The sequence below is a fragment of the Trichoplusia ni genome, chromosome 9, assembly GCF_003590095.1.
Source record: "Trichoplusia ni isolate ovarian cell line Hi5 chromosome 9, tn1, whole genome shotgun sequence".
NCBI lineage: Eukaryota > Metazoa > Arthropoda > Insecta > Lepidoptera > Noctuidae > Trichoplusia > Trichoplusia ni.
In genome coordinates, this window is record NC_039486.1 from 246647 (window position 1) to 270416 (window position 23770).

General features: G+C 40.6%; 3 protein-coding genes across 3 annotated transcripts in view; 2 read left to right on the top strand and 1 right to left on the bottom strand.

Moving 5' to 3' along the window:
- Positions 1 to 11934, top strand: part of LOC113497511 (formin-like protein 18) — a gene marked incomplete at its 5' end in the record, with an annotated part of 39618 nt that extends 27684 nt beyond the window's left edge. Inside the window, 4 exons of the mRNA XM_026877087.1 lie at positions 1556 to 1662; positions 6048 to 6251; positions 6506 to 6721; positions 11255 to 11934. Coding sequence (XP_026732888.1) covers positions 1556 to 1662; positions 6048 to 6251; positions 6506 to 6721; positions 11255 to 11338 — 611 coding nt within the window. The remainder of the gene's footprint in view (positions 1 to 1555; positions 1663 to 6047; positions 6252 to 6505; positions 6722 to 11254) is intronic.
- A 4248-nt stretch (positions 11935 to 16182) lies between these two features.
- Positions 16183 to 19919, bottom strand: LOC113497112 (protein lethal(2)denticleless). The gene is made up of 4 exons (XM_026876496.1): positions 19456 to 19919; positions 19173 to 19369; positions 18986 to 19097; positions 16183 to 18359 (listed from the first exon to the last, which is right to left on the bottom strand). The coding sequence occupies exons 1-4, from the start codon at positions 19496 to 19498 to the stop codon at positions 16681 to 16683; spliced, it is 2031 nt and encodes a 676-aa protein (XP_026732297.1). The 5' UTR covers positions 19499 to 19919; the 3' UTR covers positions 16183 to 16680.
- A 125-nt stretch (positions 19920 to 20044) lies between these two features.
- On the top strand, positions 20045 to 23711 carry LOC113497113 (micronuclear linker histone polyprotein-like). The gene is made up of 2 exons (XM_026876497.1): positions 20045 to 20329; positions 20414 to 23711. Exon 2 carries the CDS (start codon positions 20418 to 20420, stop codon positions 22203 to 22205), a length of 1788 nt encoding a protein of 595 aa, XP_026732298.1. The 5' UTR covers positions 20045 to 20329; positions 20414 to 20417; the 3' UTR covers positions 22206 to 23711.
- Positions 23712 to 23770: the final 59 nt, after the last annotated feature.

Below are 23770 nucleotides of genomic sequence, written 5' to 3' on the forward strand. Positions count from 1 at the left end.
AATAATTGCCATAAGTAGAAAACAATATTGTGTAAAGTATATAGTTGAACCTACGTATATGGGCGCCGTGCAGCCTGCTCGCTGCAAGTTCAAGAGCGTGTCCCCTCGCATCCCCCCCCCCCCCGCCCTGCCCCGCTGCGGTCCTCGCTACCTCATGCCTGACTGTGGCTCAGCTTCCTCCGTATTGTTATGTAATGTGCAATCAATCGAGATCTCTGCGATTACGATCCGTTCATAAATTATGTCTGACTTACATGTGAGTAGATATTTCAAAATAACTCAAGGTCGTCGACTATGTTGTTGAATATGTAAATATTTTTTAACTCACAAAGGCACTTCATTTAATTTATGGAAAAAAAACTTTGCTAGCTCATCGATGTTTTCATGAGTGTCTTTGTGTACAACTGAGGTTCCAAGATAACGAGAAGCCACAGAATTCAAACCAGCGATGCTAAGGTATCCTTTAAGCCCATCTGGAAGAGAAAGCTTCTAATGTTACATGTTCGTAATAAAACATGTTCTTATTAGAACTGTAAACAGTCTTGTTAATGTTAAGTCAGCTATGACTCAGTGAATAGACTCGTACGGGGAGCGTCGCGTCGTAGGCGAAACCACACGAAACCCTGGAGTGGAGACAGGCTCAGACTTGTCACAACGTGTAGCTGTAAACCCGATATCGGCTCGCCTAAGCTTGCTACGTCTGTTGTCAAGTCACATCGTTTGAAAATCTAGCTAATCTCTATTTTGGTTATACATATAATGGCAGGGTTAGACGGCAGGTTACTTTCTTCTAAATAAAAACTGCAAACTTTGATAAATCTTAAAACCTCACCGTGAGGTAGAGTCTGTACAGAAAAAGCATCGGAGTCGTCGATCATCGTGTCACATCGTACGACTACACAGGCGATGTGTTGTAGCTGCTCAAACTAACGGCATGATGCCACGTAACCTCTGAACTCTAGAACACGTTATTCTTGCGATTTCTTTGCCGCTCTTACGTTGTTCCTTTCCTTTGTATTTATAGCCAAGTTATTACGGTTAATTCTAAACAGATATGTCTCGTAACTGGTTTTTAGAGCACAGTCTGGCTGAAGACTGATTTAAATTTTAACACTTCCACGTTAATTGATTCGCTCTTTTATTTACTTGAATTATGGAAGAATATTCGCTGTCATGAAAGGAATATAATAAATAAATGACACACCTAATTACCCATATCTCATGTGTATTATAGGGAGAATTAATAGTACAATAAAATATGAATATAGACTTACAAAGCATATGATAAAGTTATAATTAGGTAGGTAATGTTAAATGGAGGAAAATATGAATCGTTGTAATTCATATTTACGTTCGTAGTCTATTTGTGATTCTTTATTCATTGTGTTGCAACTTGCAAGCTTTATTACTGTTGATTGGTCAATAGAATAACAGTTTAAGAGATGCGATGAAAAACTTTTCACAATAATAATTGTCTGTTACTAATTAATAAGGTTGAGTTAGTTGATCCTATTGTATCTTATGGGCATTTTTATAATGTCTGTGTGTTCTGCAGGTATGGGTGGCGAGGCGTGCGCCTGCGCCCCCACGCCGCCGCGGCTGCTGCCCGACCCTGAGCCCGACCACCTCTACGACCACCACTCCTCAGAGGAGGAACTAGAGGTAACAATCCCGTGGACCCCACCTCACATGCATGCTGCGTCATGGCTCGAATACTAGAATTTTCCATGCATCTGATGTATTATATTTTGTTATAACAGATGCTTCAGTATCATGTGATTGTGTCATTTTAAAGAGTCAGCGTGATATCATAAAAAAATATTTTTATCCAACTAGATGTCAGTCGAGTTGCTCTTTGTATTAAATCGGGATCTTAGTTACAATTTATGTTCACATTACATGGCATACATATAAACCATGAACTAAGCCGTAACAGCCATCAGTAATCAAGGCGTGTGTCTCGAAAAACTCAATACATTTTCATTTGTATGGATCGATTTAATAATTGTCCCCGAGATCTAGGTCTCACGCACAGTCTATAAATGTAATCAGGCTTAGAATTAATCTCAATTTCGACCTTCTACTCCTACAGTTAAGATGTTAGCGGACCTTGCTCCGCAACATCGCCATGAATGGTAAAACACAATCTAATAGTCATTTGGATTCAGGGCAATACAGATTGAGGCGAATTTTCGTTTATAGGAAAAGTTTTAAGGTCGTGCAAAACTTGTAATGTATTATTTTCCCTAAGGTAAGGATAGGTAGTTGTTATGTTCGTGTAGGTATGTACTTACATATAAATGTTCCTCTACTAAACAGACCGTGAATGTTCTCCGTCGACATGAGGTTTGTAGTTTTTATGATGAACATTTTTACAACACACCAGAAGCGTTCTTGGGATGAATTCATAAAATATTCAATTACGCAAGATACAAACTTTCGCAATTACAACCTTACAGTTTGATGTTGAGAACAAAATCTTCAAGTAATCTGGATAAAACGTCGAGCGCGGAGAATTTAATCAACTTTGTTCATAGTGAATTTGTAGTGGAGTTATTAAAATCTAAATAAAACTATCTAAGATCTTTCAAAGCGTGAGATCAAAGTGATTTCTACGAAGAGCAAGATCTTGGCTCGACGTCATTATCTACTGTTTGACGTCTAAACACTGGAATGGCATAAATCTTTATACCTCTAGCGAAGTGCCTCGGGAAATACTAGTGGCTTTACCGTATACCTAGGTTACTAGGTTTTATAATTATACCTCATAATAAATGAACTGACAGAAATCACTTTTCAGAATATTGATCCATGTACACGGAAGCTGTCATGTCTCCTTATCGGTTTCAGAGGAGTAGTGAAATGTTTAAAGGGATATTTACTGTGTGAAATACTCGACAACCGGCAGGATATTGTAGTCAATTTCATTTTATTATGGTGATCATAGGGCACTTAATTTTATAACGGGATGCACGGAATATTATAATCGATGGCAGGATCCGGTTGGATGGCGCGCCTGATCGTACTTCATCCGAGGACAGTGTTCTATTTTCCGAACAAGTTTGCACAAAACTATCGGCAGCCTAAACTTCGGTAACATAAAATTAGTCTTGTCTTCTATCTTATGGACCTTAAAGACTTATGGATCTTACTACTCCACCTAAAAATGAAATAAAGTGTAGCGAGTCCTTGGAACAAATGCTGGAAGGTAGATGTCATAATTGATCGGCAGAATAATTGTTGGGCTCCTCGCTGATGGCCTCGCTGTCCGACTTCTACCTTGTATATTATACTCTTATTTCAAATTGAGAACAGTAGCATCAGCTCAGTTGCATGGACGTATTTAGAAAATAAAATGTTAATAGCCGCAATACTTCCAATCCTACTTATGCATTCGTAATTGGTCAAATGTTAAATAAATTTTATGTTAGTCAGTTAAAAATTGTGTAAGTGGCGCAACAGAAGCGGGTGGCTCGGGCCTTATCTCACAGCGTCGATGTCCGGCACTTCGCATGCCGCATTAATTTGCAACGACACGCCGCAACTAAATTACAGACGTAGACAACCTCATACCCGGCCCGCGACCCCGCGCCACCCCCTCGTGTCCCCTCCGCACCCCCTTAGTGGCCGTCACGGGGCCTATTAGGCAGACTCTTGACGTGTACCTCAATATTTTCTGCCATAGAGGCAAGATGAAATGGAAGGCGGTCGGAAGCTAAAAAAATTAATTTGTATTCTCTTCCAATTCAGAAAATGTACAATTACTAAAGAAAAAAATATATAAAAATACTCTTAAATCTGGTAATATTAGAGGTTCAGCCTTCAGGCAAATTGGAATTCGATAGAACACTACATAGAGCATCGTTGCTCTTTCATCCCGTCATCCCGACTCTTTTGATAGTTTCGAGACAGATCATTTAAAGCACTGCAATAATATGACATGAAGAGATTAAAAAGTTAGGAGAGCAGGTGAACGCCCTCCGACGAGGCGAGCGAACAAAAATTGGCACGAGCAAAAAATTCGTCATACCATCTACTAATTTGAATGTTTTTACTGCACTTTTTCTATACGTGCAAATTATGTAATTTGCTACCATCTGACTCGTGCATTGTAGATCTGCACCGGCGTTTTTTGTTATGTCATTAAAATAGTTAAGTCTTTTTATGAAATAAAATACAGAGAATATTATTTTCGTGAATGCAGTTAGCTGGTACAGAGCACAGTAGCAGCGTAGTGAACAGAGCAGCACAAGAGCGTGTCGCTGTGGCGGCCGCGCGGCGCGTCGCTCGCCCATCGTCTTCCATTGTTGGTGAAGAGGCCCGCGACAGCAGCTCTGTCTATAGCTACACTGTGCCCGTTTATCTGCTCCGCGGAATAATGGAGCCATCAACTTGTCCTATGTTAAGTTCTGCATCGCATTTCTATACAAGCTACGTCTGTGCACTGAACGCCGACCTCGAACGAAACGTGGTTCATTGAATTGTCACCACTCTTTCTTTATTTTGTTACGAATATACATAATTAAGACTAGTTATTTAGAAAAAAATGCAAGTGTATTAATTGTGCGTGGAGAATTAAACAGCGCGATGCGACCAGCATCTAATTACATAGCGGACCAGATTTACCGCTCTGATGGTTCGTAAACAAATTAGGTTATCAAGTCAATACAATTATTTTCAATTATAACGAGTATGTGGAGCGCGCGAAATTGTGGATCGATACGAATGGCGGCTGCCATTTTTTTGGTGGCGAGCTGGCGAGTTGCACCGCGAGCTACACAGTGCACACGTCCCTCGTCTTCAGCTGACGCTCGTTTCTTTTTTCCAGTTACAAGACAAAACAATCCGCGAGGTTTTATTCATTTTTTCCGTCTGCCGCCTGCATAACATTTGTTTATCTTGCGCTTGGCTTGAAATTAGAAATTCTTTTGTCTCAGCACTTTTTTAATTGCAAAAAGGAAACGGAAATGGCTTTCTAAAGAAAGAAAAACGTCGTGTGATAATATTAAATGCGTAAAGTCATTCCTGCATTGTTTCTCTCGCGAGGTACGAAGCTACGAAGCGGCTTAGTACCGTCACGTAGCACCGAGGAGCTCGGCAGCAGCTCGGCGCTTCAAGCAACACTTATGATGCACACGTTCATGGATTATTTCATAGTTATGCAGAAGGCTCGCTCAGCTTCTCCTGTGTCTCAAGTGGAGTTGAAACTGAATTTTGTGTAGTCGAACGCTCTCTTTGAGGTGAGACGATGTGCAAAGGCGAGACAGTGGCGGCGTCGATCTGGCGTAAGGGATCTTCCATTTTCGCACCTATATTCTATATCGTTGGCAGTGTTATAATTTAATGTCTGTCTGAGCTCGTGATACCCTAGTGTCATGTAGAGTCGAGTAGATGACTGGTGCCTCACAAAACATTGGTATAATGCCGTTAATGTGAGTTCGTGAGTTTGACTTCATTCAAAGGTTTTTTTAGACTGAACTTTTAGTTATTTCGTTAGATGTGAAATTATAATAAAAGTGTTGCTCTTTTGTTTAAGTTTCAGTATTGTTTTGCTTTTTTCTTTTGTTCAAACTTTTCGTAACTTGTAACTTGAGTTAAATAAACTAAATTATATTACTTTAAAACAACATTTCTCAGGCTTTATGAACTTTGACAATTATTTATTCAAACCTATAACTTTCAATCTGCATTTTTAAATTTAGATGCTAGGTAGTCTTGATGTAGTTTAACGGAGAATAGTAGATGGATAACTGACACCGGAACTATCCACCGCTAGTCTTGCCGGTAACTGCGGTTGGGTTCATGTCTTGGGCCGCTATCCACGATCTTCACAAAAACGGTGCGGTTTTTTGTCTTTTGACTGATTTGACGTGATTTACGCAGAAGCCATTTCTATTAAAATATCGGCGTTACGTAAATTTTGAGTATAAGCGCATAGTCCACCCTCGACGTTCCACGACTGACATCTAGTATCCATAAGGATGGAGCACTCTACTAGCGAAGAGGCGCGAGATAGGGTGTGATGGTCTGATGGTGCGGCGGTGCAGGTGATCAACGGCGCGCCGAGCGGGGCGGGAGCGGGCGCGGAAGCGGGCGCGGGCGCGGGCGCGGCTGAGTCGCGGCGCCGCGGGGCCTCCTCCCCGCCGCCCGCCGCGCCCGAGAAGCGCAAGTGGCCGGCGCAGCCCTACCTCGACCCTGACACCGACGAGCTCGCGGCCAGGGCGCCCTCTTCTGACGATGACGACACTAAGGTAGCCCATGCTAATACTCCATCACCACTAGAGGCATCTTCGTGTGTGCACTAACGCTTGTTTGCATTCAAACTACTTTCTTTTATTGACTCTGTTTTTTTATAAAGCTATCTTTGCCCTACCTTACAGATGCAAGGGTATAATTAGTTGCTGATTGGTGTATAATTCCTTCTTTTTCAAAAAAGTCTATTCTTCGAACGCTCTCGTTGTCCTATGTGTGACGTTGTATTGAACGTGCGCGTCGGTATTTGCAGGTGGAGACTCCGGTGCGGTTCCGCACGTCGCCGCCGCTGGAGGCCCTGAAGCCGCGGCGCGCGGGCGCGGTGTGCTCGTGCGCGGGCAGCGGGGGCGCGGCGGGCGGGGGGCGCGCGGCGGCCGAGCGCGCGCCGCTGTCCCCGCGCCGCCGCCGCCTGCCGCTGCCGCCGCCGCGCCGCCACCGTCCTGCACTTGATTTCGATAAGATGCAACAGGTAACAACTGACTGCCCGATAACCACAATCATCTACCAAAATCTAAACATCTTCGTCCGTTTCGTTATCTTCCAGATCCAGTTGACGAAAGATGCTGGGCCTCATCATGTCGCCATTTATCGACGCTCATCCACTTGTAAACCCAGTGTAGAATTAGTTACAGTGTTGTGATATTCCATGACAATACCCTGGATTGGAATTGTATGGTTTTGGTGACTCTAGCTAGAACATTCTCAAGTGGGCTATGTTCAAGTCAAAAGACAATGAATATTGAACTGAGCTGAACCACTTCCTAAGCAACGCGATGTACAGATACGTAGCTATTAACAAACCTACCAAAACATTGCCCTAACTAATTTTGGACGCATATTAAAGATATGAGGCTAATAACAGATAGTTACCGTTTAGTCACACTCCGGTGCTGTTGGTTAGTTCTGCTCGAAAAACTGGTAGTGGTTAACAGTAGTTCCAGATTGTTTTGGTCATGGTTACCGTGATTAGCGGCAGTAATTGTCGAACCGCGATGGGTGGCCAATCGGCGATCGTAACACGACGCCAGATCGCCATTTATGTCTTTGACCAATATAAATAGTATTTTTGAGCTTTTGCCTTATTGGCTTAAGATACAAGAGAAATATCTAATCCTTAATCTCATGGTCCTGACCATGTAGTGCTGTTCATTCGCAGGCTAACTGCCGACCGACCAAAACCGCGACCTTTCTACTTAACTCGGGAACAGTAATACACCATGAACACAATAATCATAATAAGAGGAGAGAGGCCCCCGACCTCTGGGAGTAATCCTCGTGGCGCTGCAATCTGCTGCCAACTGTACTCTCACTTAACGATGTTTTTGTAAGCCGAACGAATCTACCTTAACACTAGTACGAAATGACTTCACTTAATGACTAAAATTTACGCCTTATCAATGTTTAAGAAGCCTAGTCCTGAAGTATTAATTAGTTAGAAAATACTATACGTCGCAAAAAATAGCACGGCTGCTACAAATAAAGAGTATTTTTAAGGTACCATAAAACGTAGCCTCGTATCCAACTCTCTCAACAAGTTTAAATTCATTTTTTTACTGCTTCAAATAAATTACAAAGAAAATATAAAAAGTTAATTTTTCATAGCTCTTGACATAAGACGGGGATCTCTCGTGCATTTTACTACGAATATTTAATAAAGTCAAGTGGGAGTTGAGGAGGAAATAAAATAACGTCCTCGGCTAAGAGAGAGAGAGAGAGAGAGAGTAATGATTTAACTAATATTAGCTTGTAAGGTTCATTACAGACTTACTGCTCAAATTCACTGAGCATTGCAATTTTTCAGCACTTAAAAACAAGTCGCCGCAATCTTACCACGACACGAAGAATACTACCGGTTCTGTTGCCATTCTTAAATTTCTTTTAAACGATGTTATTTTGTCACAATATCAACATACATACTGATATAATGTTTCAGTTCTTGTGGTAAACATTACTATTATCTTACTTTATTCTTGCTAATAGTAAAATACTGCTCTGCTTGGTGCTGCTAGTTGATACTTGATGGCAATACGTAAACAAGTGTTTTATTTCTGCTGCCGTCGTATTGTCGTAATAAATGCGGTGAACATGATTAGTCTGACTACCTCGGTATCGGCTTTACCTTTATCATGAAAAAATAAATAGTTGTTATTATTGAATTAGCAATGATTTCAAACGATTTTTGCTCTGGACTCGACTCATAACGGAATTTATTGTATTACCTAATAGAGTTCACTCAAGAAACCAAGAGCTACAAAAGACTGGAAGGTTTATTGTTCACAATGTAGTGTGAACAGTGGGTCATGTAGGCTATTGTGCACGAAAAATTACAATAAAATAAAGTAGCAGCTAAGCCAGAAATCGAGTTATTGATTGAATTGCATCTCTGTATTTTGATGAAATTCATCAGAGTATGGGTATCGCGGGGCCTAGTGTCCGGCACATGGCGCGGCATAATGCGCGCACATGTTGCGCCCCCGGTGGCTCGGCGCGTTCTCACGCTCCTATCAACGACTTGTTTAGCAAACTGTCGATAGCCAGGCGCGTTTGTTTACCCCTCACTGAGGTGACGAAAACTTCATAGACAACATTCACATTATGACTTTAAAAAAAACTGAGCGTTTCTTTTTAAAAGTAACTACTACATGCACGCGTTTTGTAATCGGGCACCTACCATCATAATATATCTTAAGTTAGGAAGTTAATAGTAAATTCGTGGTCGCCAAGCATTGCGTATCTTTAGGAAGTAGACGACTGATGTTATGTTAAAACAATTGTTCATAGGATCAATAGCTTGTCAGAAGTTATTTTAGTAAGTACTGCGTGCTCGGTGTTAGCATAACATTCCCAATACGTTTCCGCTCATTCTCTTTGTAATAATTTTCTAAGTACACTTCACTTCATACTTTATAGATGTAGCACTTTGATCAATATTTGATCTTTAACTTCTAAAATGGTCAACATTCATTTCTGAATGATGGCAGCGAATCCTCTATGAATTATTGATGACTACCCTTTGCATCGAATTACGAACGATCACATACACATCTCATCTGCACACAACACATCATCTTTTAAGCATATTTATTGTATTAAATAAATATATTAGTAGCGGTGAGAAGCGGCCGCGGGCGAAATTTAATTTACCATAGGGATATCCATCCTTAGAAATCGTGACTATTTGCAACAAAATTCTAAGAAATATAGATTTAATTCTGGAAATCTGCACGACATGACTTCGTGGAAAATCGTTTACCACGTTTGTACGATTAGCCCTGGTCTAAATCTGGTCGCACTGAGAATAGCTCACAATCACACAGTCTTTACCGCTGTTAGTACGATGCCTTTGTTTTCATCTACTGCACAATATTATGTGTCTTATATTCCAGCCCTCACTCAGATAATAATCAAAGCCTGATCTTATTAAAACGTGTCCCGGTTATCAGTTCGACGTGCCGTACATACGCTCACTCATGCAGTTGGGCTCATGGTTGCACCTTTAGTAATATGTTATCAAGCCCTTATCGTGTAGTGGGTCGATGACCCCGCACATGCGGGCGCAGGCTGATCTCTAGTCAGTTTACCATACATACCAACACCCTGTTATATCATAATAATATCGCTGGCCAACATTCCCGGTTATAAACATTATATTATATGCATGTTTACAATGTCTGAACAGATTCATAAGAGGTGAGGTGATTTTGGACGACCACTGTTATTTCAACTTCTTTTACGTATCAGTTTCCTCACAGAACAGCCGGTCACTGGTCATTATTTAGAAGTCTATTATAACAATTTATTTGCACATGCACCACTTGACAGACGGCGTAGGGCATTGTTATTGATTATTATGTCACACACGAATTGTATTTGACAGGTCTTGACCGCCACTGGGCATTAACCACAGCCGGGTTATAATTATATATTAGAAAGGACATGGCCTCTCGAAGGTCCTTTAATTGTTAATTTATAGGATAATATTGAACTCCAACACGTACGCTCTTCAGGATTCAGTTTCATAATATCCTTCAGGAAAGCAATTCTAAGGTTCTTTGTATTGGAAGTTCGTAATAGTATCGTTTTTCTCTTAGAAGTTAGAGCACAAATTAATTTACGTCGTTGAAATGCAATCAACATACATGAATGTGCTGCTTAGGGACTCATAGCCACACGTTTACCTATATTATAATTAATCAATACGCACACATTATAGGGTATACATGCCTGTGACATCGGCTATGGAATTTTAATAAAATGCTATTTGAACTAAGGGTAACAAACGTGATGCAGGTTAAATTAAAGTAATAGTCCTCGTAATGTGCGTATGGTGTGTCGTGTGGGGCAAGTCCGTGGCCGCACTCTCAATGGGGCCGATCCCGACTCATTGAGTGTCCCCGTTCGTCGCATCAATGAACGACATTCCTTGCGCGCGCAGACCGGCCCGACACCGCCGCCCCCCCTATATGGCGAGACGTGGAATGAAAACTGGGCGCATTACGCTTTTTATCGTGCACTACCAAGTAATAAGAAAATGTTTCGATTCAAAGGTGTGTTCTTATGAGTCCAGGCGAGATCGTTTCATCGCTCAAACGTGACCGTATAGGGAAAGGATCGTGCCGGCAATGCTTTCGCGTCGCACAAATTACTTACGAAAATACAGTTTTTCTTAAGTTTAATGATCGTGTTCGTTATTATTTTATATACGTACTCTAATACTTTGCTGTTCTGTCAAGTTACATGTATGGTGTACCATTATTATAAGGCCTTCTTAAATATTAGCGACCCGTAAATAACGAATAATTGCTTGATTTAAATTCAATGCCTGTATTTCAATATTTGTTATGTAATATTCTGGTAGACTCTGAGATATTAATCTAAGAAATATGAATCTGCAATAGGACGACGGATATGTTGAGATCTATCCAGATCTGTAGTATGAAACTGGAACACAATTCCCTAATCCCCAGTTTCTGTTTGTGACGTAGTGCGTGTGTTGTTGCAGCTGAAGGTGGGCGGCGGCGGCGTGCGGTCGTGGCGCGCGGTGGGCGGCGCGCACGGCGGCGAGCTGTCCGTGTTCTGCTGGTGATGCCGCCGCGCGCGCCGCCGCTGCGCCGGGACTCAGTGTTAGTGTAACTGTCTGTAATCAACTCCTGTTAGCGCAATAACAACATTTCATGTTCTTTGTATACTCCTATCGATATCCGCATCCTAGTGTCCGAGCCGTGCGACGTACGTAGGGTCCGGTCCGTTTCTCATACTGAGAATCCTGCACTTACCGTTTCGTATCAAACTCGACGTCGCCGAGCCATGCCGACTGCGGCGAGTGCTGCGGCGGAACTGCTTCCGTCACCCCTCACCAGCACCGCGACTACTCTACAGTTTAGTGGTTGAATTCACTGAGCCGCTCGCCCACCGCTGGGCAGTGGGCAGTGGGCATGGCTGCGCGGCGTCGCTAACATCCAGTTCCTTTGTAAATTGCACTCTAATAATGATCAAAGTACAAACTTACGATACTATAAGGCGGCCACAATGCGCGCCGACACTGTTTTTCGAAGAATTTACTCGTTTTGAATACTGTGTTTTTATCCATCAGTTTGATACTCGACTAGATTGTCAAAACGCGGGATTTTTAATGCATATTTTAGTTAATGATATCAACGAAACTACAAGTATATACGAGGCCATCGCAAGCGTTACGCTGTGCCCAACATTACTTTAATTTGTCTATTGTGATAAAATGGTATTGTAATGATATTTCAATGGACTGAAAGCGGGCGGGCGCGGGCGCTACGGGCCGCCCCCGCCTCGGTATTAGAGGTGTGACAATGTATATCGCCTCGAGTTTTTGATCTCGAATTGCGAATGACACGCGGCGCGGCCGCGGGCCCCGGCGCGGCCCAGGCTGGCGGCCCGGCCCCGGCGCGGCCCCGGCCCCGGCCCCGGCCCCGGCGAGGCCCGCGGAGCGCCCGCCACATAACGTGATTCCTTCATAGATTAACGTTTATATTTTACCAGTTTATAATGTCAATTGATATGAAGACGAGCGAGCGGACACGCGCCTCGTCGACGTACAAGTTATGTCGGTTGTACTCTAGCTGTATACTTATGTTAGTAGTTGTTAGCGGGGCTAAACATTCTGTTACTTGTATTGTGTTATAAACCGAAAACGAAAAAAAAATTAAACATAATAAAGATATGTGGTGCGAGTGGATTCAGTGAATTTAACGATAAAGACATTTAACAAATTTTCAAATTAATATGATAAAAAGTACTAAGACTTTTTTAAAATCGCTTGGATAAAGATATTGTATGTACATAGTGTTAAGTGACGTAGTTTAAGTGCAAATTTAGATGTACTAGGTATAACAAATTGTATGGCGGCGCCCGATCTATTGTTAACGACTTCTCTTTTTTAATTGTGTTATTTTTTATTTCTGCTATAGTTACGTTAGTGACGTTGTTATCGGTCCCTGTGAGCCCCGGCTCCGCTCGGCCGCGTCGAATGTCGATCTCGGCTGGTCGCGAACTGCCATCAGCCTCATTACATGTCAATCATATAATTACATTCGATAACGCCACTCGACAATATACAAATTACATATTTTTACATGATTATTATCAAGATTAATTTGTAGAAATGAATGTTTTTGAATTCATTTCTGTCAAGTGTCACACACTTTTTGTAGCGAGCGTGGAACCGGTTGTAACATCGCCTAAGTATTGTAACTCGGGCCTGATCCAAACAGCTGTCTTCGTCACTCTCTGATTAAATATTAAGAGAAATAATGTGAATAGTGGACATTTTTGTATGGGTTTTCTAAGGGGTTAGGTAATTGCTTATAAGTAATTGGAGAGTGGGAAAGACACGCTAATGTTAACGGAATATGAAATGAAAGAATTTAGATTTAACATTTTTAATTCACTTTTATGATGCAAAAGTTGGAATAAATGTAATTTCATGCGTTTCCGTTAACGTATAAATGTACAAAACCCAAGCTGGTGACAGATGCGTGTGACCAGGGGTCAGGTCCGGGGCTGGCGCGCGCTACGGTGGCACAGAGCGGAGCTCGCGGCCACGTTGTTTGCAAACATCAGTGGTGATATTTTACAAAATAATTTATATTATGTTTTTATATATTAACAAGCGTAATAAAGAGTGAGCAAAAGCACATCTTAATCAATGTTTCATTATTCCTTCTTCCTATGAGAGTTGTAAACACAGCCCTAATGCAGCACTGACACTTATGCAGCCGAAAGGTAGAAACTTAGTAATTCGATGTACACAGATTTAGCTTCAGCGCTAATTTAACGAATTAGTTCGTTGCAGAAAATATCGCATACCCCAAAAGATTGACAGATTAGTGATCTCTTATCTTACAATAGACTCTACAGATAGCGGAGTGTGCGACATGTCGCGGATACGATCCCCGCGTGGGACAAGAGCTTGTATGTTCCAAGAATACTTTTTCTGGGTAGACCTCTGTGTCTTTGTATGTGACTTGAATGTTTGTGATGATACCCCGCGATACTAGGATTAAATGCGGGAGTCATTTTTAGAAATACACTTTTTTCCTGACTTTTTTGCCGTTTGCTTTCAACAGACACAATTTTAAGCAAAGATATTTAAATAGATAGAGTATATCGAGACTACAAATACAACTAAAACTGTAATTGTGTTTGTGAAATTAGTGAATTTATATCTCTTAACCTAAGTATCGACGTAAAAAATCTGTGTTAAAAATATTTTAATAATTTTCTCTGTTGTACAGGACTTATTTACAGTTATGCGACATAATTATTGCAATTTTAGACGAGTTTCTATAGGTCACCACCGGGCGCGATTGCGGGTTCAGTCCTCGCATGGGACGTACACTAATGTTCTCTACTGAATCTGACATGAGTCGCACCTATTTGCTTGGACCACATCGGACTCCTTCTATCAGTCAAACAACCGCAACTTAAATGTGGCTACGATTAGTGTCACTCTTGTTAGCGGCACAATGGCCTGACTACCTAATGAGTACTAAAACTGCAGCATCTTTAAGTTTCTCCGATTAAGTACCTTTTTAGTCACTTAAAAGCACGAAACTCAGGCAGCTTCAGACTAATAAAAATATGTCCTAGACCTGGATGTACAATAAACATAAGAGTTTTTGGAGAATGCTGATTAGTTTTTTTGGTCTACAGATACATACTAATATTTTACACTTTGATTTCAACATTTACTCTGTGAGACAAAACATAAGAATTTCCAATTAAATGTTGGTAAAAGCTAAAAGAAGCGATGATCTTAGATAGATTCTGACGCTTGTCATTATAACTGGGAAGTCCTAGGTTTTACGAGAAAATCCTAAGATTCATACACGAATTCAAGTATTCAGTAAACATACACACGATTTTCAAATTTATACACTAAATTACTCGTGATATAGTTATCTTTTTTCTGATCCTAGTAGTTATGTTTGGGTCTCCCTTTAGTCTTACTAAATGCAGTTACCAGTGTCCATAAGAAGCGACTGTGTTCCTGAAACTATCAACCTGAGCAATTTCAACCTCTAAAAGTAAGCAGTCCTTTCTCAGCTGTCCACACGACCGGTAACATGGACACTGAAACCGTACCTGTGGAGTCGCAGCTCCTGACTTCTTTAGTAGGTACTTTGAACTCTTCGCAGGGCCCCAATTCTGCTATTTACAATGGCCGATGAATGATCTTGAAATTTGGCTTAAAATGTCAATTTTCGTATTCTCTTAAGCATTTTTCTACACAATAATTGTAAATTCAGTACGGGACAGTACACTCGAGATCAATACAATTAACTTCAAATTATTTTATTGGCAAAATGCTTAAGAGGATAGGAATAATTTCAAATTTAATCCAATTGCCATTCTTTCATCAGACATTGTAAATAGCAGAATCTGTGTAACTGGAGAAGATAAATACTCCTTCTTTTCAGGGTACTTTCTCAGTTTGATCTTACTTAACTTTATAACTTAAAATTATTAGTTGCACACATTAGTTATTTCATAGAAGGTTCTAATTAGGTATTTATTTAATTTCTAACTGTTTCCAGCGGCCGTTACAAATCAATAATGTTTTATTAAAAGCTCTGGACTCGACTTTTCTTCGCTGTAACACTTGATCCATCCGTTTACTTTTGGCCAGGTCTTAACATTTTCTTCGGTCGGAAAATTAAAGTTTAGAACTCGTATTAGGTATGGCCGATGTGCATAGTTTTACTTAAAAACTTAGAAAAATCAACCTATCTGGAAGACTTCTTAGAAGGACCTCTTTGACGAGGTAATACAATATTTTCGTTTAATTGCAACGCGCACATGTCACTTATAGCAAGTGTTCTGTGTACAAGTATATATAATGTCTTTGTCTGTGTATTATAATACGTGGTTTGCTAGACAGCGAAACGTATCTTTATTAAGTCTGTCAAATTGATAGACGTTGAAATATGCAGTAATAAAATAATCACTCAATGGATTAATTCTGTCCAAATATCTATAATAGCAATATCGCAATCTAGAAAAAATGGACTCGCTAATAGTCCTACGAAAACCTCTCAGGAAGGCGCGCGTAGGACTAAAATATGGCGTAGGACCGAAGTCAAGGAAACCAGCGTCGAAAGCAGAGCCTATCCCGACGGAGCCGGGGCTGGCGTCGGACCCGCTGTACTCGCCCGCCGTGTCGTTCGTGCGGCTGTGGCGCTCGCTGTGTCGCGCCGCGCCCGCGCCCGCGCGCCACAACTCGCCCGACACGGCGGCGCCCGCCGCGCTGCCGCCGCCCGCGCGCCCGCCGCGCGCCGAGCTCGTCATGGAGCTGGCCTACCCGCCCTACTACTGAACATGATCAAATGCTTCTACTTACCTGCTATTCATTTAAAACGAGAAATATATTTTTATATAGTAGAATAAAAAACATTGTTAGAATTAGAATATTGATTTATTCATCAATTAAATGCAATAAATTAGGAGTAGTAAATTCAATTTTCCAAATACACTTGGCTTCAATAGCTACTATTTTAATATCAGATCAAAATGTATATTGGTATAACATGCAGTATTGAATTTTACTAGTCAAAAATAAAACGTCAGCTTGTATGACATCATATTATTATGAAGCATCACACAAAATTAAAAACTTTCGAGATTACATGCCCAAGGATCTGAACTAGATGTGTTTTTTTATCAGCATCTAGATATTTTGTCGCCTCTCTCTCTCTCTCTCTACGCAATTTAGGAACATGATTACCACAAGCATTGAAACTACAGTATATCCTTGAGTAAGCAAATTTTTAACACATTAAAAATAAATCACAAAACGTAATGTCGACTATTACATGACTTAAGCTCTTTCACAAAAATACAATAAATCAGTCCATTTTAGCTTAAAATTAGCGTATTATACCTACGACAATCATTTCATTTCTCTTTGACAGCGACTGTAAAATATTTAAATAATGTTCTATTTTTCTTACTAGATTTAGGCGTTTTCTCCGTGACAGAATTTCTACGTGCCGGTATATTCTCTTTAGGGCTGAGAGGTGCTGTCAGTTGTAACTTTTCAGAAACATCTGGAAATTTACCCTTCCTCTCGCGAACCATGAGAGTGAGCCAGTCTGTCGTGGCGTCTTTTTTCTTGACGGGTGACATGAGTCTGAGGTGAGGCGCTTCTCCGTCCAGTACGTAGTTGGGAAGGTTCTTAGTGGGTGTGGTGAATGATATGATTCTAACTTTCTGCGGAGTCACTTGGTCAGGGGCTTTGTTGTCTGAAGTATTTGGAGATAGCAATTTCAATCCCTTAGGTGAAAGTAATTTACAGTTTTTACTTTCATAGTTCTTGGTGGGTGTCATGAAAGATGTACCTGCTTTTGGTATGTAGCACCAATCATTTGAAGCGTCCGTATGGTAATTTTTTGTCGGACTGTCATCGAGACAGTCTCCGTGCCGCTTAATTCCAGCCGGCAATAGCTTTGGTTCACATTCTTCGATGCAGGGATCTAATTTCAGTCTTTTTATTGACAATTCAGCTTCTTCGGCGTCCTTCGAAGCATTCATCAAATCGGTGAGACATCGTTTCGTTTTTCTAACAGAACCGTTGCCTTGAGTGCGTAACCGTTTAGCACTGTAGGAACCTGGCGTGGTTATCTGTTTCCTCTTCATGGAGTTGGGAGTCTTGTCGAGCGCGCCCCAGTGCGGCAGGCCGGGCCCGGGCTGGCTAGGCACGACCTCCGCGCGGCCGGGCGCGGGCCCGGGCGGGGCCCGCTCGGGGCCCGGCGGGGGCAGCTCGGGCCCCACGCGCCAGATCTTGTGCCTCGCGTCGTCGCTGCAGGTGACGAGCTTGGTGTCGCCGCGCGGACACCAGGCCGCGCAGGTCACCTCGGCCCAGTGCCCCGCCAGCTTCACCACCGGCTGCGAGTACTTCACGTTCCAGATGTACGCGTTCTTGTCGCTGCTGCCGCTCACCAGGTACATGCTGTCGGGACTGAGGCATGTCTTGATGTAGAATGTGCTGTTTTCATGGCCTATGTACCTCTGCTCTGGCATGGCGTTGTATGTGGATATGTTGAAACAGTAAATAACATTATCCATACAACTAGCATACAACCTCATTCTAGCATCATCTATGATCAAGTTAGTGTATCCATTTTTGGTAGAACTGCCACAGTAGGGTATAGAGTGTTTCGGCAGAGGCTCCCTCTTGTAAATGTTGTAGTTTTTACGAAGATCCCACACTTTGATGTTGCCATCACATTCCCCACAAGAAATAAGAGTCATGTCATCTTGAAACACAAGCCCAGTGATGCTGATGGCTCGGTGATTATCAATGCGGGGTCGCTTACTATGTGAGCCTGGAGTCTTAGGGTTGAAACTAGAATGGCAATTCATGAGGCAGTTATCAGGTTTCAGTACAACAGAGGGTTGGTTATTCGCTCTTATATCCCAGACTAGAATGTGTCCATCCCTTGCTCCTGTGGCAAACACTGAGGGCTCTGTGGGCCGGAACACCGCAGTCTTGACAGATCTAGTGTGGTTGGAGAACACAAGGACCCTTTTAGGAATTCCTTCTGCTACATCCCACAGACAAGCTGTGTGGTCACCTGTTAATAAATTTATTGTTTTGTAAGCCTTGTTTACGCTAACATAATAAAAGGAGTGGTAGTAGGAACTATTGTATATGGCATAACTTTGATGAGTAATATAAATTTTATCATAACAATTGACTTTAATTTTCCTTTTCCCTTTCTTTATTATTCAAGCAATACATACAGGTTTAGATACTTAACTGAACAATTAATTATTAAAGTATGAAGAATAGTGTGAAGTTTAACTATGTAAGTAGTGGAGTAGCAAAAAAAAAGCAAAGAAAATGACTAAAATGTACCCGTGTGAAAATAATTTATTTGATAGTAATGCATTAATATAGTTCTCATAGTACTCTACATAATCTTAGTTCATGTAGTTGAGTTAGGTGCATTAAGTGCAAGAGATAAACAGAACCCAGCTACTAACTCCTAGGTACATTGGAGGGCTTTCACCAAAGGCCGCAGATATTTAAGGCTTCTAATTAATAACATTGAGTATAAGTCGAATATACTCCTGCAAATACTGGAGAGCACACACAGCAAACAGATATATGGACAAAACTGGTTTAACTTTGAGGTGGTTGAATTACAAACTATTTATAAATTTTATAACCATAGCAAATGAATAGCAAAATGTTTACCTGATACAGTTACAAAATTCATATGCTTGGGCATCCAAGCCAGGTCAAATACGGCATTATTGTGACACTGAAACCCTTCCAACGTGCTAGCAGACGTTACCGTGGATGTATCCTGGAAACATTTATTATTAAAATGATAACCTATAGTATAAAAAAATGGGTGATCAATGTTATGTTGTTTACTAACCTGAATAGCCACTCGTCCGTCCTCATTAGCGAGGGCGAGTATGTGTTCATAACCGGGAGCTTCTGAGAATCGACAAGCAAATATCGGAGGGTCCTGGTCAAAACTAGCCGGAATGTTAGCATTCTGCAGCCCGTAGTAGGATTCCTCACTGTCCACTATTAGCCGCTTTAAGATGTTATCATAATTCAACCGACAATCTGCAATAAATCCTTCATAAGGTTAACTTTCCAATAAATAGTATTAAAATATAAAACTCAGTGAAATAATAAGTAAATTCACTTACAAATTCCAAGTTGACGATCGATTAAGCACTGAATGTCATTCATTTTCGAGCATTATCGATTGCACTACAAAGTCACAAAACTTTATGCGATTATTGCCTAGATTTTTCCATGGAATTCTATAGAAAACAAACAGAACGTTCTGAGCTATCTGAGCAATATAATTGACTTGCAGGACATGGCGCGAAAAAGAGGGGAGAGTAAAGATAACAAAACGAAATGTCAATTCAAAATCAAAACAACGCGTTTTGTTGTTCTGTAATGGCCACTGTTTTATTTATGTGATGCAATTTACAATGCTTGCGATGGCTGTCCCAACAGAAAATAAACAGCTGCAGAAATCAATGAAGTTGTAAGTAAATGTTAAGCAAAATTATCGGTTTTCGGTTATGAAACCATAAATCACATCATAGACAATAATAGGTTCGTTCTCTTTGTCGCAACACGGTTCTAATACATTAGAACCTGTGCCCAATCCTGTGATAAGTACGTTTGTCCGTTACAGATAAGACAACTCTTCATTGGCGGGTATGTTTTCAATTCGGATAAAAGACAATAGTCTCTGGTTGAATTCCAAGCGCGTTTGCTTTGCTTTACTATTTTGTTGTGGTGATGTGAGAAAAGAAATAAAAATTTAAGTTTTAAATACATATCTTGCATAACGAGAGGATTTGGACTTATTTAACTGCTATATTGTTGTGATATTTAATTACGTGTGTTGTCCTTAGTGTCAAAATAGAAATGATCGGTAAAACTTATATATCATAGTTAGGCATCATACCGCTTGCTTTTCTATCCATACGTATTAAAATAGTGTTTATTTCTCTGTAAAACGTAAATAATTGTAATCGGCTTTCAGAAAAGAGTGCTTTAAAGGTGAGCATATGGCCTATGTTATGATTTTCTCGGTAGAAGTTCGTTACGTGGACACAATATGAAGGGGTTTTTTTAACATTCCAGGTTTATGGAATGTAAGCCCTACGTGGAAAATGGACGGGGACGGGTCGAGCCGGCAGTACGGGCAGGCTGGGCGCGCGGGCAGCACGAGCTCGGAGCGGGCGGCGGCCGGCCGCTCCTGCAACTGGACGTCGCCGCTGCAGTGCGCGGCGCGGCTGCTGGTCTCGCAGTGCGCGGCGCTATGGTGCCAGCTCACCAGAACCACGACGCCGATCGTGCTGCACCAACTGACGCTCCCTTTATGAACAACATGGATGAAATATCATATTGGATTTACTCTAAGCGGGCGCCTTGCCTGATGACCTATGACAATGTTAAAAAACAGAATGAACAAGCTCAATGTTCTAAGCCTAAACCTAAAAGTGTTCCAAGTGTTGCTGAGGTGCCTTCACCTAAAAAGAAAAAGAAGAGAAAGTTGTCTCTGCTTGAAGATGAGTCTGACTCTGTAGTAGAACAACAGAATGTCTACTTTGACACTTCGCAGAAGCAGAAACCGCCTGTACTGAGTAGTTGTAAATCAGAAACACTGGGTTCAGACATAGACTTTAACATTAAAAACACATCAGTGCAAGGAAAACAGAAGCGATCAAGGCTACAAAAAAACAATAGAACAACATTGCATAAAAAAAACAAAGTGGTTACATCAACACCCAAGGTGTCTAACTTGAGGAGGAGCTTAAGGCAAGCTCAGCAGAGCCTGAACAACAATAGCCAACTCAATAATTCTTTTGAAATATTAAACAATGGTGTTTCAAATGGAAACCATAAACAAAGCACTAACAATCAAAAAACACCAGAAAAACTAAAAAAGACTCCGGAGTTACTCGCAGGCGGGGACCAAAGAGTTGAAACTAAGAAAAAAACATCCATACAGTTGAATAAATCAAAGAATGATGCTTTGAATGGACAGTTTGAAGATCTCAGTGATGTGTCTGGTTTTACAGCAAACTACATAAGGTCCACCAAACTGCAATCAACTAAAACTCCTCGAAAGTTGAGATGTAAAAATAATAGAAATTTAGTAAAGGAGTCACAGCAAACTTCACAGAAAGAGGACACTATGGTAATGTGTGTAAACAAGGCTGTCAACACAGGGATGTCAAAGGTAGCTTTGAACTGCAGTACAGAGTCAGAAAATGTGATCAGTCTAGTCACAAAAGGTGCTGATAAATCTACTAAAGTGAATAAAAGTACATCCTTGCTGAAGTTCATAGATCCCAAGAATAGCAAGGGGAAGGAAACTGAAGCTCCCAATGATAGTAAAGTAGAAGGCAGCAGAACAAGAGCTAAGACCAACCTTAATGTTTCATTCCAATCTCAAAGCAGCACATCACGGTACCCCAAGCGATATCGAAATAATACTACACAAGAGACCATAGAAGAAACCACAGAACACACCAATCAAACTGATAAGAAAAGGAAGATCAGCAAAAATTCTAGTGACTTCAACAGCTCTGATAGGAAAGAGAATCCCGAGGCCACCACTATATCCAGAACAAGAAGTGGCAGGAACATAGGATTAACACTGCGCCAACCAGAGAACTCAGTTCTAGTTCTCAGCAATTCTACTGAGCAGGTCAGTTCAATGGTCAGCATGAACGTGGCCAGCCCCGTCACAGACAAGCGAGAGAGGGTGAAGAAAAAGAAACGGATTACAAGACGCAACAAGAAACCAATAGAGACAGTAACAAGATTACAAAGAGACTCTCTACGAGACAAGAGTGGATTTGCTGCTTGTTTCTCTGACAGTGATGATAGTGAACCACTGAGGCAAAGGAAATTCTTCTGTGCCTAAAACTTTTAAGACTTCCTGGGAAGTTTATTTTAACATAATAATAATAACTGGTATAATAATGTAGACAGACTTATAAACAGGGGTAGAGTTTCAACATGTTACTGTTGTTATATACAGATGTGTACATTACATTTATTCACTTACTGATTAAATTAGATTAGAAACTTTTGAGATTTAGCCACTGACAAGTTTCTTACTACCATTGTACCAATTGTATATTAGGTAAAATTTAGTTAGTACAAATATACACATTCCAAACTCTTTGTAAATATGATGCAAAACTATATGAACAAACACTATAAAAACATATGTTGGCTGACTGCCCTCTAGAAATGACAATTGATTTTGGACTGATTCAGCTATTTGTATTGTTCTAATTTAATCATTAAGCAAGTATTAGATAATTTCTCTGCCCTTGTTGAACTTCCATTGCTTGAAAAGACTAGAAATGTATAAATTTGCTCAGTGCCTGTACTGTTCCTGCACTCCATGTAATATTGACTTGTATGTCCATGTTAGCTGATAGATATTGTATTTGAGATATGGTAGTATATTGCATACTTTATTAATATAATGTTGGTGATATTAACTTAGCAGAGCGGTAATTAGTAACATTCTGCAATCTGCATTATTGATCTATGTTCGTATGTACACGTAGTGATGTCTGATGGCCGCCTCGCGCAGGAGGGCGCGGAGTCGCCGTGCCTCTGCATCATTGACGCGCTTTTCGGTTAGTTTCCTGTAAATGGGACACAAATGAGATTTGTGTGTGAAATCTTTGTTTTATAAAGTGCCATTGTATATTGTAATGTACTGTATGTTAAGTATGTAAGTTTATCCATGACTGTGGCACACTGTGGAGATAGTTCACTCTATATGTTTGGTGATGAAATTGCGGACTAAATAATGATGCCTACCATTGTTTTTATTTTATTGAGGAAATTTATAAGTACACATAGTGTCTTATTATAAATAAGTATGCTTTGTTTTCTTTTTTACTTTAATTTAATTTATCAAAATGAATTTTAAAGTATTTTTGTGTATTTTATGATTGCTCATGGTTGCGTATCTTATGAGAACCCCGAGCTGTATTGTTGTGTACCACGGAGGCGGGAGGTCTCGCCTCCTGGGTTCAGGCGAGGCATGAGTCGGTGACGACGTGGTACTTAATACCTACTCTAACGAAATGTTGATGGTTTATATTTTTTATGATAAATGTAAATTTAATAATATGTACCAAGATGTAATGTGAAATTTATTTTGTTATTTTGATTTCTTTTTATGATTTATTGATTTTAATGGGAATTTTTATTTCCGCGTGGGTAAAAAGAATTCTCATAAAATGTAAGGACTGGACTATCTTTCTCTGGCATAATATTTATCGAATTTTTGACTATAGGGTAATACTAAACTTTTTATTTAGTTTTTATCAAATTTTTGTGTAAGTATTATATTTTGTAGCTTTTATGTATTTAAAATTGCATAGTAAAGATAATCTTAACTGTATGCTTTCTTTTCATGAAATCCGGTAGTATTAAAATAATCAACCGCGAATTTTATAATCT

Bases quoted from the DNA above. Each gene is read 5' to 3' on its own strand.
- LOC113497112 (XM_026876496.1), bottom strand. From the start codon at position 19,498: ATGAATGACATTCAGTGCTTAATCGATCGTCAACTTGGAATTT. The intron at 19,098-19,172 runs GTTAGTAAACAA...AAATGTTTCCAG, and splicing joins ACGGACGAGTGGCTATTCAG to GATACATCCACGGTAACGTC. The intron at 18,360-18,985 runs GTAAACATTTTG...ATTTATTAACAG, and splicing joins GAATTTTGTAACTGTATCAG to GTGACCACACAGCTTGTCTG.
- LOC113497113 (XM_026876497.1), top strand. From the start codon at position 20,418: ATGGAATGTAAGCCCTACGTGGAAAATGGACGGGGACGGGTCGAGCCG.